General features: G+C 46.3%; 1 protein-coding gene across 5 annotated transcripts in view; it reads left to right on the plus strand.

Moving 5' to 3' along the window:
• ATP1B4 (ATPase Na+/K+ transporting family member beta 4) overlaps nt 1-14,686 on the plus strand; it is a 92,987-nt gene that overhangs the window by 75,278 nt on the left and 3,023 nt on the right. For all 5 annotated transcript variants that reach the window (XR_003857592.1, XM_029607841.1, XM_029607843.1 and 2 more), the window contains 3 exons: nt 383-579; nt 2,408-2,464; nt 5,249-5,344. Coding sequence is in view for 4 of the 5 variants with exons in the window: in XM_029607841.1 (XP_029463701.1) it covers nt 383-579; nt 2,408-2,464; nt 5,249-5,344 (350 nt within the window). In the remaining variant the exon portion in view is untranslated. The remainder of the gene's footprint in view (nt 1-382; nt 580-2,407; nt 2,465-5,248; nt 5,345-14,686) is intronic.

A 14,686-nucleotide genomic window follows, 5' to 3' on the forward strand; every position in this document is an offset into this window, starting at 1 on the left:
TTTGGTTTGGGGTCACCGCAACATGAGGAACTGTATTGTGGGGTCACAGCATTAGAAAGGTTGAGAACCACTGCTCTAAGGGGTAGAGCAACATCAGAAAATATTTCTTTAGGGAAGAGGGTGGGGGCGTCTCCCGTGGGTTTCCAGCCTCCCGGGGGAGGCGGCTGAGGTTCAGTGAATTCACGAAGGCCTGGGAATAGAGCAAGAGGCTCCTTGGCCGTGTAGAAAATGCATTGATGCAACTGTAGTGCATGGCATTCTAGCGGGAGGCAGACTGGGCAGGCCGGACGGGCCTCACCGTCTCTATCCGCTGCCATCTTCTGCGTTTCTCTGCTCTTACCGCAAATGCTGACCCCCCCCCCCCTGTTTTGTTTGGCTTCAGCGTACAACGACAGCCTGCAGGCGGCGAAGAACGTGGAGTGCACCCCGGGGAGATACTTCCTGCAGGAAGGAGCGGTGATGGACGAGAAGAAGGCTTGCCAGTTCAAGCGCTCGTTCCTGGAAAACTGCTCTGGGATTGAGGATCCAACCTTTGGCTATTCTGAGGGCAAGCCCTGCCTCTTTCTAAAGATGAACCGGGTACAGAGACATTCAGTTTATGCAAAGCCCTTTACTTATACCAAGGAGAAATGATTATTTTGTTCTTTACTGGTCCCAGCAGTTTTCTCCGTCTCCCGTGGGTTTCCAGCTCAGTTGGAACTGAGCTATGCTGCCATGAACTTTGATTTGTAACTACCTGGGGGAGGGGGGGTCTCCCTATTATTTATTATTCCTCTCCAGGGTTGCCAACTGTAAGTTAATTTACTGACAATACAAATGGAGCAAAAAAAATATAAATAATATAGCAGTAAGGTCTGTAAAAATATTTTCACGAGTAAAGAAATATCACGGGTGATGGATCCTGTGCAGCACTCAGCAGCTGGGGCCTTCATCCTAAGTGGTTCCGGTGCTCCGGGTTTGACCTCTCATGCCTTGTGTGCAGGCTGCATCTGGACTGTGAGCAGGCGCTGCGCCATGGTCCTCTGCAGCAGTGCTCACCGGCTGGGATATAGGGTAAGAGCCTCGGAGACTTTATGATTGCTAGTCAAGTTGGTCCCGGCCTGGCCTGCGAGCAGAGCCATATCAACCAGTGGCCAGGAAAAACTTGTTGCAAGCGGTCCTATGCCTGAAACATAGCCCTGGATGCTCCCGGTGGAGGCAAAGGGAACCCAACGGTATAAGGAGGAATCTCAGCATAGCAAGGCGACAGGTAAAACGCTTGTCCATAAAAAAAAAAAAGTTATCACGTCAGTAAAAAATATTGCAGTAAAATAAATTCTCATTCGTTGGCAACTCTATCCTCCCTCCCGCCTAGCCCAGCCCAGCCATTACAGTGGCATTCTGTAGCCAGACACCACAGCCTGCAGCTCCCTCCAGATTCTGGCTGATGTGGACCCTAGGATTGGCCACCAGGTGTCACTGTTGAGTGATGGCTAGGCCTCCGTCCCCTGGAGGGCGCCGTGAACATTGCCCCTGCAACATCTCCATGCTCACCTGGCCCAGGGAACAGAAGCCAAGTCTTGCACATGGCAGTGCACAGCGTTTGCCACTCAGCCGTTGGGCAGGCCCCATAAAATATTATTTTCAACGGCGTTGTCTTTAATGTTGCTATGGAATATGCAGTATTTTCTGTTTCAGCAGTTTTGCTGCCTGCTGGATTGTGCGTGCTCTGATTAGCTTCTTATTGCTATGATTAAATTCTTCTATACGCTACATTTCTGTTATATGTCCGCATGTTAAAAAATTGCCTTAACACGTACACGGTCTGCACAAATGTTTTCAGTGTTAGTTAAGTTAATAATTTGTCATGGATACTATTAGCACCCTAACAATGGGGCAGAATTATTTATGAGTGAAGGCTGTGAAAAGGAGTTTTCACTTTAGTGTACTGAGAATCGCGGTGCTGCAAGGAATAAAGTCCTTGAACCCACAGTCTGATCTTCTAGGCACCTTCCAACCATTTGTAAAACCACGAGTTGGAGACTCTTAGACACGTCACCCTCCCGGGCAGTCTGCTTACGTGACATGCAGATCCCTTCTTGGCAAGGCTGGGTCGAGGATGGGTTCTTTAAAGCCCAGCAGGAGTCACTGGATCAAGAGTGGCGCCTGCAGCGTGCCTGACCCCTGCCAGCCCCCCTAACCCGAGCCTCCGGTGCCTGAGCCATGGGTCCTGGCCCGGCGAACAACGTTTGTTTAATGAATTATGTGTATTGTGATTTTATGTTATAATTTCCTGCTCTTCAGCTTTTTGTGCATATAAGGAAAATCCGAGTACAAGTATTGACTGAGGAGTGGCACGTGCAGAGGAATGTAAAACGGAAGAGCCGGTGATGTTTGTCAGAAGAATTAAAGCATTTTGTTTTTATAGATTATAGGTTACCGGCCAGGGCAGGGGATTCCGGTCTCTGTCTCCTGTGAGGTTCAGGTAATTATTCACATGAGACTGAGGAACGGTCTGTAACAATGCTTTGGGCTGAAGGTTTTCTTACACACTGTAGCTTTGGGCTGCGGTCCTGCATGGTTATTGAACTACATTTCTTGGGTTTATTTTTACAGTTGCTTAGGCTTTTGTTGTTGATTGGGACCCTAAAGTATTAACCCAATCTATGGCAATCCAGAAATGTGATATTCAGGTATACAGTGCAGGGGACGCACACCTGCAGCCCTTCCATATGTAATCCCCTTAAATACGTTTGAAGGGAGGCTGAAATTCCATGACAGCATGGCGCATAGTTATAATTAACTTCCCTTTTTTCGCCTTTGCCCCCTCTCTCTCTTTCTCTCTCCTTCCTCCATGACCTTGCTGCGCTGCAACGTCCAATTGGTAAAAATAAAACTCCAAGAAGCGACAGGGTGTGGCTGCAGGTCAGAGCTCGGCAGCAGGGGCAGGCTGCTTTCTGTGGCTTAAATGACATGCAGTCCATTCACAGGTCAATGTTCAAAGGCTATGTCCGGCTGGCTGTTAAAGTTAGCAGAACAAACCCCGAGGTTTCACATTCCCCCTCCCCCCCCCCCTCCCCGGTCAAATCACTGACTGCACGGAATTTACCTGGGGTAAGAAGAGGCAGCATGGTGTGGGGGAGGGGAGGCACCTGGGGCAGGTTAAACGCAGGTCTGAAGTTACCCAGATAACTTCTGCAGGTAACTTGCTCCAGACTCATTCAGAGCATGGCGCATAGCTATAATTAACTTCCCTTTTTTCGCCTTTGCCCCCTCTCTCTCTTTCTCTCTCCCTCCTCCATGACCTTGCTGAAAGCAGGCGTAACTTTGCGCGCACCGGCCGGCTGCCCCGCTCTGTGTTCCGGTCCTGGGGGCTGGTCCGGAGGCCTCGACCATGCCCCCGGGCCCGCCCCCGAAACACTGCGGCACGCCCCCGAAACACCACGTCGTTTCGGGAACGCCCCCGAGACTCCCCCTCCCCGCCCCTTTTCCAAAGCCCCGGGACTTACGCGTGTCCCGGGGCTTTACGCACACCGGCGGCCTATGCAAAATAGGCGTGCAGGCCTTTTAAAATCCGCCCCTATGAGCACAACCACGTTACACACGTTTGCAGGCTCTCAGCCCCGGACTACCTTAGCACAGCCATTTACATTCACAAAATCCAGTCTTATGCATGTGTATCACTTTGAAAAGGACCCCTTAAAAGTGCATTTTTGAAAGCACAAAGCTCAGGAAGGTTGGATAGAGCCAGGCAGGTGACGGGACAGGATTTCAGCTCTTACATTCCTCCCATCTGCTACTTTGATGAAATGAGCTGGTGAAATTGTTCCTCATAATTCAGACCTTCATTGTTGCTGGTTTCCTTTGTGGCAGTCTCAGCAAGAAAACAGGGGTTCTGGTCCCCCATTCTTACCTGGGGAGTGGGGAATGGGGGTGGTCTGAGGGATGCTTACATCACCTTGGCCTGCCCTGCATCTCTTCTGTAACAACAGTTTCTGTTGTCAAACTGCAGCCTTTCATCAGTACCAACACTGTATTATTTAGAGGCTCCTCCTATGTGCAGGTAATGCTGCATATCTCTCACACACACACACACACTCACTCACTCATAGAACTGTGGCGAGCAGGTCCAGAGCTGTCACCTCAGCATTTCTTAGGCCCTCCAATGCCCTTGTACAGAATGATGCTGTGAACCGTGACAGGACATAAGAACATAAGAAAATTGCCATGCTGGGTCAGACCAAAGGTCCATCAAGCCCAGCATCCTGTTTCCAGCAGTGGCCAATTCAAGTCACAAATACCTGGCAAGTACCCAAACACTAAGAAGATCCCACGCTACTGATGCCAGTAATAGCAGAGGCCATTCCCTAAGTCAACTTGATTAATAGCAGTTAATGGACTTCTGCTCCAAGAACTTATCCAAACCTTTTTTAAACCCAGCTACACTAACTGCACTAACCACATCATCTGGCAACAAATTCCAGAGTTTAATTGTGCGTTGAGTGAAAAAGAATTTTCCCTGATTAGTTTTAAATGTGCCACATGCTAACTTCATGGAATGTCCCCTAGTCTTTCTATTATCCAAAAGTGTAAATAACCAATTCACATCTACTCGTTCAAGAAATCTCATGATCTTAAAGACTTCTATCATATCCCCCCTCAGCCGTCTCTTCTCCAAGCTGAAAAGTCCTAACCTCTTTAGTCTTTTCTCATAGGGGAGCTGTTCCATTCCCCTTATCATTTTGGTAGCCCTTCTCTGTACCTTCTCCATCGCAATTATATCTTTTTTGAGATGCAGTGACCAGAATTGTACACAGTATTCAAGGTGCGGTCTCACCATGGAGCGATACAGAGGCATTATGACATTTTCCGTTTATTCACCATTCCCTTTCAAATTATTCCCAATATTGTTTGCTTTTTGGCTGCCACCAGGACCACTTCCACGGTGCTTTAAGAGCGATGAGGTCCATGGGCTGGATCGGTGGTAGGGGCACAGTCACTCCATTGTGGGGGGGAGGAAGGGGGAAGAGTGAGGAACTGCAGGGGATGGACGTGACAACCCTAAAGCCTCCCAGTGCATGTGTATTTTCCCTAAAAATGTCTGCATGTGGGGGTTGGGAGAGGGACAGAGGAGGATGCCTGGCCCTGCCACCATTAACCTGACCCTCCATCTCCTCTCCCCAGTTCCAGCACCACCAGTTATACCAAGAAAGTAGGTTGTGATATGATTGGCAGTAACTTTTAATTTTTGTCTTTGCTTTTATTGTAGAAAAGTGATGAAAGTGATCTGAAAGCCATAAACTTCTATCCAGGGAATGGAACATTTGACCTTATGTACTTTCCTTTCTATGGCAAGCTCACACATGTAAGTACTTTCGCGGTTTAGTGGATTGTGTGCTGTGCATATCAAATACTGCGTATCCGAGATGCATAGCGAGGTATCCAAGTCCTATTAAAACTATACCAACCATTGTCTTGTGGTTTGGTCATTTTATAAGCAAACACTTTGCCGTCGGTCATTTTGGCGATGATCTTTTGCAAAGACAGAAAACAAGGGAAACCTAAGACAGTAGAGTAGCTGTGATGGTCTTGTTCACAGCTTAAAAGAGAACGGAATTGTACATCTATGTCCTCCCTTCCCATTAACAAAGGCTCAGGAGCAATCCCCCACTGAGAGCGAGAAAATAGGAGAACATCTCATCTCCAGTATTAAGCGTTTTTCTGCAACACGTGGTAGAAGAGCGACGATGCAGCAGTTGCCCCCATCTGTCTGTCCAGAGACGTGATAACCTTCAAGGTGAAGCCCAGCCATGGGCCTGGAACGTGCCCCTATTCAAACTGATGTCACCTAATGTGGCGGAGGTAGTCTTCCCTAGGGTCATGGTGGAAAGAGTGGAAAAATCCATGCAGAGGTGTGATTTTTACCTCCTGTTTCTAATGTGAAACCAAAGTTCTGGTCTTTTTTTTTTTTTTCTGATAATAAGTGTCTCGTGCCAGGGTTCGTGCCAGGTAGCTGCTTGGGCGTGGCTCTGCCGGTGCCCCTCGGTCCTGCCCTCTGGCGCCCCTTTGCTCTTCTCCTCGCTTTTGCTTGCGTGCTTGGATTTTAGTTAATTTGTGGCTCGTGCTTGACTTCTTGGGACTGGAAGGACTGGAAGGAGAGCAGAAAACGTGTAAAGATGCCACCTTCCCCAGACCTACAAAGTAAAGAAAGCTTTTTTCTGTGCACTGCCCCTTTTACTCCTGTCTCATGATATTCCTACAGCTTTTGTTTTATTTTTTTACATTTTTTATTTTGCAAATTTTTCAATCTTCACAGACATACAATTAAATGTCTGACAATATAGGCACAAAAATATAAATTGTGACAGTATACACTTCTTAAATACATATAAACATTTTTTTGAAAATAAATCAATCAATACTAATTTCTTTACTGTCGAACTACAGAAGAAAAAGGTATACTGCCTATAATATTACTTCTATACTAGTTGTGGAGATCCAAGATTAACATAGAGCAATATCAATTACACTTACAGGTCGATCCAGTAAGGCCGCGGTAGAAACAGTGCGGCAGTGTCAGGTGCACCCTTCCTCCCCGCACGCACAGTTCTCTTCACTAACTCCCCGATACTCTCCTCTAATCGCATGCAAATGCATGCCGCGGCTTTAAAGCGGTAGGGAAGGGTTATGGCCGCGTAACCCATTTTACTGTATAGGCGCTTAATACAGCGCCTATACAGTAACCAGGGTGCGACGGTACCTGTCATTTCAAATGTCATTTCAAATGGCATTTGGAATGACAGGTACCAGGAAGTGTAAAAAAACACGAAAAGTCTTTGTTGCTTCGTCGCTGTGTCTCTCCTCCCGGAGCAGGGCGCGAAAGCAGCCTTGCTCCGGGAGGAGGTGAGGCACAGCGGCGAAGACAGACGGGAGAGGAGAAAAAGCAGAGCCGAGCAAAGCGAAAGCGTGCATCAAGCCGGCGAAATAGACCTGCGAGCAGAGGCAATAGCAGCGGTTCGGTAAGCCTGGCACCCTCCTTGATGTAGTACGTCCCGGATGCCCCCCCCTCCCCAGCGCGCCCGCCACTACCCCTTTCATCAGCTGCATCCACTGCGACCTGGCAGTCCCGTGAGGCCTACAAAAAAAAAAAATCCCCGGCTCCCGCGCCCCCGCACTGGCCCGCCGACTCTACCCCTACCCCCCCCCCCCCCCCCTCCCGATCGGGCGGGTAGGCGGCGGCGAAAACCAAAGCAATTTTTTTTTTTTTTTTCAAAAAGCAACATCACACATTGCATAAAATAATTTCTCCAGCCTTAAAGCGACTTACTTTTGGGATCTGTCAAGTAAGTCGCAAAAGTAACTTACTTTTCTGAAGCCATCACGATCGTAGCTCAAGACGAAGATGGCCGCCTGCACGGGGGAAAGCGTGCAATTGGCCGCTGAAGACGTGACGTCACGTCCTTCAGCGGCCAATTGCACGCTTTCCCCGTGCAGGCGGCCATCTTCGTCTTCGTCCGGAGGAGCTAAGATCATGTTCCTGATGGCTTCAGAAAAGTAAGTTACTTTTGCGACTTACTTTTGGGATCTTGACAGATCCCAAAAGTAAGTCGCTTTAAGGATGCAGAAATTATTTTATGCAATGTGTGATGTCGCTTTTTGAAAAAAAAAAAAAATTGCTTGGTTTTCGTCGCCGCCGCCTACATGCCCGATCGGGAGGGGGGGGGGGGGTTTAGTCGGCGGGCCAGTGCGGGGGTGCGGGAGCCGGGGATTTTTTTTTTTGTAGGCCTCACGGGACTGCCGGGTCGCAGTGGATGCAGCTGATGAAAGGGGTAGTGGCGAGCGCGCTGGGGAGGGGGGGGCATCCGGGACGTACTACATCAAGGAGGGTGCCAGGCTTACCGAACCGCTGCTATTGCCTCTGCTCACAGGTCTATTTCGCCGGCTTGCTGCACGCTTTTGCTTTGCTCGGCTCTGCTTTTTCTCCTCTCCCGTCTGTCTTCGCCGCTGTGCCTCACCTCCTCCGGGTCGCAGTGGTAGCATGGCGCTGTGAGGGGGGCGAAAGGGTATATACCCATGAACGGATTTGAGTGGGAGCGCTCTGTGAAGCGGGACATGCCCGTGAGGGGCATAATGGGTGGATGCAGCTGATGAAAGGGGTAGTGGCGGGCGCGCTGGGGAGGGGGGGGGCATCCGGGACGTACTACATCAAGGAAGGTGCCAGGCTTATTGTTTTATTGTGTTTGAGAATCTTAAGCGGTGTCGATGGATTTGTTACACAGTCCTAACTCCTACTAGGGGGAGGCGGTAAACTAACAGGTTAAGGCCGCGGCAAAACAGCGCGTTCCTAAGGAGATAATATCAGCGCCCGTTACAGTATCGGAGGGGAATAGCTAATTCCTTCATTATACAGCTTTTTTGTTCATTTACATGCTGGGTGCGGAAAGGGTTAGGTGTTTATTTTAGGAAGCGCTAAGGACGCGTGAAACTGGAGACTGTATGGCTGGATGGCCTTACTCGTCTGTATTGTGCGCTCCCAGCACGTTACAGACGGGCAATCTTTAACTGCACGTTACTGTATCGACCTGACAGTTACCAAAAAAACCAACACGCCAATACAGTAAAGTGTGGCCACAGTTACCCTGCTTCTAACCCGCTTTCTACTCACAATTTGGCTGCGTTAGTCCAACCCGCGATTCACTATCCCCTTTAACCCATCCTTACCGCCTCTTTAAATCAACGGGTAACCCTTTCCGCCCGCGGCATGTATATGAGATGTAAACGATCGGATTAGCTATTCCCTCCCATACAGTAACGCGCGGCCCGATTATCGCTTTTTAAACCTGCAGTTTTGCCACGCGTTTAACCTGCTAATTTACCGCCTACCCCTACCTCTGCATTAGTGTGGAGCGTCAGGCAAGCCGAGATGAAATTTCACAGGCCACGGAGCAGCCCCAGCCAGCCCTGGCCGTGTCCATCTTGGATGTCCAGCTGGGCGCTCAGGTCACGGCGTGTGACGTCAGAGGTCACGGCGTGCACGCATTACCTTTTAGAGAATAGGGAGCCATGGGGAGCGCCCGATCCACCCCGGGCTGCCGAAGCCGCTCTTGCCGCCGCCGGCTGCCCCGGGAGGAGGGGAGAGAGGACTGGGGCTGCTCCGGAGCTGTCAGCGTGGGAGATGGACGCGGCCAGGGCAGGTGAGCGGGGGCTTGCAGAAAGTTTGGGGGGAGTTAGGGGGGGAGTCAGGGGGTGGCTGGGGCTCAGGGGGAGGATGGCCTGGCCTGTTGAGAGGAAGGAGTCCTGGAAGGGAAGGAGTTAGGGGGTCAGTCAGCCCTTCTCCTGTATCCACTTCCTGGTACCTATCATTTCAAATGTCATTTGAAATGACAGGTACCAGCGCACCCAGGATACTGTACAGGCGCTGTATAAGCGCCTATACAGTAAAATGGATTGTGCTTCATGGATGCGCGTTGGACGTGCGTTGGACGCGGCTAGTATTTGCATGCAATTTTAATACAGTATCGAGCAGTAGATGATGCGGACTGTGCGTGCGGCAAACGCGGGTGCACCCGGCACTAACGCACCTCCTCCTACCGCTCCTTACTGTATCGGCCTGCAAGAAAGTAAGGCAGTTTAATTATTTTAGCTGTTTCTAAGCTAACCAGGCATTGTTTGACCTTGTCCTGTGTCTAGGGTCCATTGATGTGATTGAACAAATTTTTCCAATTGTTCAGGAGCATAAAATATATATCTATTTCCTCCAGATCTCAATACACATTTACATAAGAATCTCCATGTTGTCTAGCTAACGGTATCACATTAAGAAAGCTCTTCCTGTTTCTTTGGGTGTCTTTTGAAACATCCGGATAGATCCAAATTTTATGATTTACATAGGGAGTGGAACGCTTTTGTAGAAATTTTTTTATAATAACATCTCTGTCCATAGGTAACAAAAGTTTAACCAACAGCGTGCCTCTCCCCTCAACTTGTTCTTCTTGAGGAGTTTCTAGAAATTCTGTAATATTCAAGATGTTTTCAATGTTCCTTTCTGTGTTCCATTTCCCTCTTTCAGACCTGATACAAAATAGGCTTTACTTATCTTTGGGTGTTCTTCAGGCGGTATCAATAAGACTTCCTTTAAGTAACATTTAAACTGTTCTTTTGCAGAAATTAATCTGCATTTTGGGAAGTTCAATACCCTGATATTGTTGCTTCTAAATTCGTTTTCCAAAATTTCAATCCTTCTGTTTAATACCGTTTCACCTTTTATTGTCTCATTCTGAACAAAAATTAAAATTTCCATTTTTTCTTCTATCTGTACTATTTTTTCTTTCTGACCACTCACAGTTGTTTTTAAATTTTCAAAAGAGTTTTGTGTACCTTTCAAAATGTCTGTGATAGACATTAATGAGTTTTGCAATGTCAAAATAGCAAACCATAAAGATTCTAGTGTAATGTTATTGGGTTTTTCCAAAGGTTTCAGTACTGGATAGGATATCGGGTTTACCACAATATTTAGCTCTTCAGGGTTCTGGACATCTCCGACACCTTCCCAGGGTCAATTCCTTCCCCTCCTTCGGCTTGATCACCTACGAGGGGTACCTCTCCCCCCACTGGGGTAGATGTTCTCGATTTCCCTTCTATCGCAAGGCCTACGTTGTCCCCAGCAATGCTCACACCGAACAGAGGTATCCGTTTTAGGGTAAGGTCTGGGCTTGCTGCTTCTGCTGCCTTTGCTAGGGGGGAGGGTGTCAACGGTGCTCCAGGGCTTAAAGTTGTTTCACCCGTTAATGATGCCGTCTGCTCAACAGTCGTCACAAGCATGGGACTCTCTGGAGGTTTTCCTGCCAGTGAATAGAACCTCGCTATCGTCGTCTGCATCAAGGCAGGGGTGGTGGTGCCTGAGGTAATCTCCCTTATCCTGCCTTTTCTTTTTGAATGAGGCATGTTGTTGAACATAAGAACATGCCATACTGGGTCAGACCAAGGGTCCATCAAGCCCAGCATCCTGTTTCCAACAATGGCCAATCCAGGCCATAACCTGGCAAGTACCCAAAAACCAAGTCTATTCCATGTCTCTGTTGCTAGTAATAGCAGTGGCTATTTTCTAAGTTAACTTAATTAATAGCGGGTAATGGACTTCTCGTCCAAGAACTTATCCAATCCTTTTTTAAACACAGCTATACTAACTGCGCTAACCACATCCTCTGGAAACAAATTCCAGAGTTTAATTGTGCGTTGAGTGAAAAAGAACTTTCTCCGATTAGTTTTAAATGTACCACATGCTAACTTCATGGAGAGCCCCCTAGTCTTTTTATTATCCGAAAGAGTAAAAAAACGATTCACATCTACCCGTTCTAGACTTCTCATGATTTTAAACACCTCTATCATATCCCTCCTCAGCCATCTCTTCTCCAAGCTGAAAAGTCCTAACCTCTTTAGTCTTTCCTCATAAGGGAGCTGTTCCATTTCCTTTATCATTTTGGTAGCTCTTCTCTGTACCTTCTCCATCGCAATTATATCTTTTTTGAGATGCGGCGACCAGAATTGTACACAATATTCAAGCTGCGGTCTCACCATGGAGCGATACAGAGGCATTATGACATTTTCCGTTTATTCACCATTCCCTTTCTAATAATTCCCAACATTCTGTTTGCTTTTTTGACTGCCACAGCACACTGAACCGATGATTTCAATGTGTTATCCACTATGACGCCTAGATCTCTTTCTTGGGTAGTAGCACCTAATATGTATTTAACACTTTTCTATACCGACCTTCATGGTTGATGACCATATCAGATCGGTTTACATCGAATTGGGGAATTGTAACAAAAAATCATTTGAACAGGAAGAGCAAAGTTACATTCAACAAGGATAGTAAACTTGGAAGCGTAGACCGCTGGAAAAAAAAGGCCTACTGAGGCAATAAATAAAGAGTATAGATGAATCAGAAGTAGTTAATTAAGTCCTTAAAGGTAGTACATAGAGCCATTATTTATTTATTACCAGTTAAAATATTATTACTTTATTTAGCACTATGTTAAATTGTCAACCAGTTATACTGTTCCATATGTTATACGGTTCCATGTAAAGCTCCGCTCTCTGTTGAGCAGTTCTTCGTTTTATGTAAACCGGAGTGATTTGTAGTCCCTACAAGAACTTCGGTATATAAAAATTAAAAATAAATAAATAAATAAATAAATAAAATTGTTCATGAAGTTGTACGGTTGTCTAGTGTGGAACCTAACGGTTGTCTAATATGGAACCTAACATTGTGTAACTATAGCATGGGTTATTTTTCCCTATATGCCTCACCTTGCACTTGTCCACATTAAATTTCATCTGCCATTTAGATGCCCAATTTTCCAGTCTCACAAGGTCTTCCTGCAATTTATCACAATCTGCTTGTGATTTAACTACTCTGAACAATTTTGTATCATCTGCAAATTTGATTACCTCACTTGTTGTATTTCTTTCCAGATCATTTATAAATATATTGAAAAGTAAGGGTCCCAGTACAGATCCCTGAGGCACTCCACTGCCCACTCCCTTCCACTGAGAAAATTGTCCATTTAATCCTACTCTCTGTTTCCTGTCTTTTAGCCAGTTTGTAAACCACGAAAGGACATCGCCACCTATCCCATGACTTTTTACTTTTCCTAGAAGCCTCTCATGAGGAACTTTGACAAATGCCTTCTGAAAATCCAAGTACACTACATCTACCGGTTCACCTTTATCCACATGTTTATTAACTCCTTCAAAAAAGTGAAGCAGATTTGTGAGGCAAGACTCGCCTTGGTTAAAGCCATGCTGACTTTGTTCCATTAAACCATGTCTTTCTATATGTTCTGTGATTTTGATGTTTAGAACACTTTCCACTATTTTTCCTGGCATTGAAGTCAGGCTAACCAGTCTGTAATTTCCCGGATCTCCTCTGGAGCCCTTTTTAAATATGGGGGTTACATTAGCTATCCTCCAGTCTTCAGGTACAATGGATGATTTAATGATAGGTTACAAATTTTTACTAATAAGTCTGAAATTTCATTGTTTAGTTCCTTCAGAACTCTGGGGTGCATACCATCCGGTCCAGGTGATTTACTACTCTTCAGTTTATCAATCAGGTCTACCACATCTTCTAGGTTCACCGTGATTTGGTTCAGTCCATCTGAATCATTACCCGTGAAAACCTTCTCCAGTACGCATACCTCCCCAACATCCTCTTCGGTAAACACCGAAGAAAAGAAATCATTTAATCTTTCCGTGATGACCTTATCTTCTCTAAGTGTCCCTTTAACCCCTTGATCATCTAACAGTCCAACTGACTCCCTCACAGGCTTTTTGCTTCGGATATATTTAAAAAAGTTTTTACTGTGAGTTTTTGCCTCTATGGCCAACTTCTTTTCAAATTCTCTCTTAGCTTGTCTTATCAATGTCTTACATTTAACTTGCCAACATTTATGCATTTTCCTATTTTCCTCTGTTGGATCCTTCTTCCAATTTTTGAATGAAGATCTTTTGGCTAAAATAGCTTCTTTTACCTCCCCTTTTAACCATGCTGGTAATCGTTTTGCCTGCTTTCCACCTTTCTTAATGTGTGGAATAGATCTGGATTGTGCTTCTAGGATGGTATTTTTTAACAATGACCACGCCTCTTGCACACTTTTTACTTTTGTAGCTGCTCCTTTCAGTTTTTTTCTAACTATTTTCTCATTTATCAAAGTTTCCCTTTGAAAGTTTAGCACGAGAGCTGTGGATTTGCTTACTGTCCCCCTTCCAGTCGTTAATTCAAATTTGATCATAGTATGATCACTATTGCCAAGCGGCCCCACCACCGTTACCTCTCTCACCAAGCGGTAAGGAAATTTTTCTCTGAGTTCGATTCAGGAGCTCCAACGCCACGTCCTTTCACTTCTGCGCCATCTTGGATCTCCCTACAGCTTTTATTTTAAATAAAATCACAGTTCATATGAGGAAAAACAAAACAGATCAACAAGCCGAGTTCTACCAAGGCATTTTCACTGAGTCAGCTGATTTGCCAAGAGCTGAAGAACTGACAGAACTTGCGTTACTAACTCAAGGCTTTTCTCACATTCACTGTGTCTAAAGGGAAAACAGCTTCATAAATCACCCCCTACTGAAAGAAAATATAAAAATCTTTATAAGGAAGGGGCACTTGCACGTGAAAATGTAACAAATATAGCGCGTTGGGAGAAGACAAGGAGATGTGCCAACATTTCCCTCTTTGGTACAGAAATCTGCCTGTGGGAGGGTGGGACAGAGAGCCACACAGACACGATGATCTTGTAAGGCCTAGTTTCTCAGTAGGAGACATTTAGGGCCAAGTCACTAAAGCTGTTTCCTCATTTTGTGACTGTGGAACCAAAAAAGAAAAGAGTAATAAACCGGGCCCTTCAGTAGACTTTGCAATAACCCCCCCAAGAGACAGCAGAAGGGCCACACAGGGCCAGGGCTAAGATTTCGGCGCCCTTAGGCAGAGTGCCATGGTGCTGCCCCTTTCGCGCTGCGTCAGACCTAAAGCAAGCAGAAGGATCTGCTTTAGCCTGGATATTTGGCGCCTTCAAAAGCTGGTGCTGTAAGCAGTTGCATGAATCCGGGCCTGGAGCCAGGAAATGGAAAATTTTACATTTCAAAGATTTGTTTTTTGTTTCTGCTTTAACTGCAGAATTAAAATAAGGTTTTCAAATTCAGT

This window comes from Rhinatrema bivittatum, chromosome 6, assembly GCF_901001135.1.
Source record: "Rhinatrema bivittatum chromosome 6, aRhiBiv1.1, whole genome shotgun sequence".
Lineage (NCBI taxonomy): Eukaryota > Metazoa > Chordata > Amphibia > Gymnophiona > Rhinatrematidae > Rhinatrema > Rhinatrema bivittatum.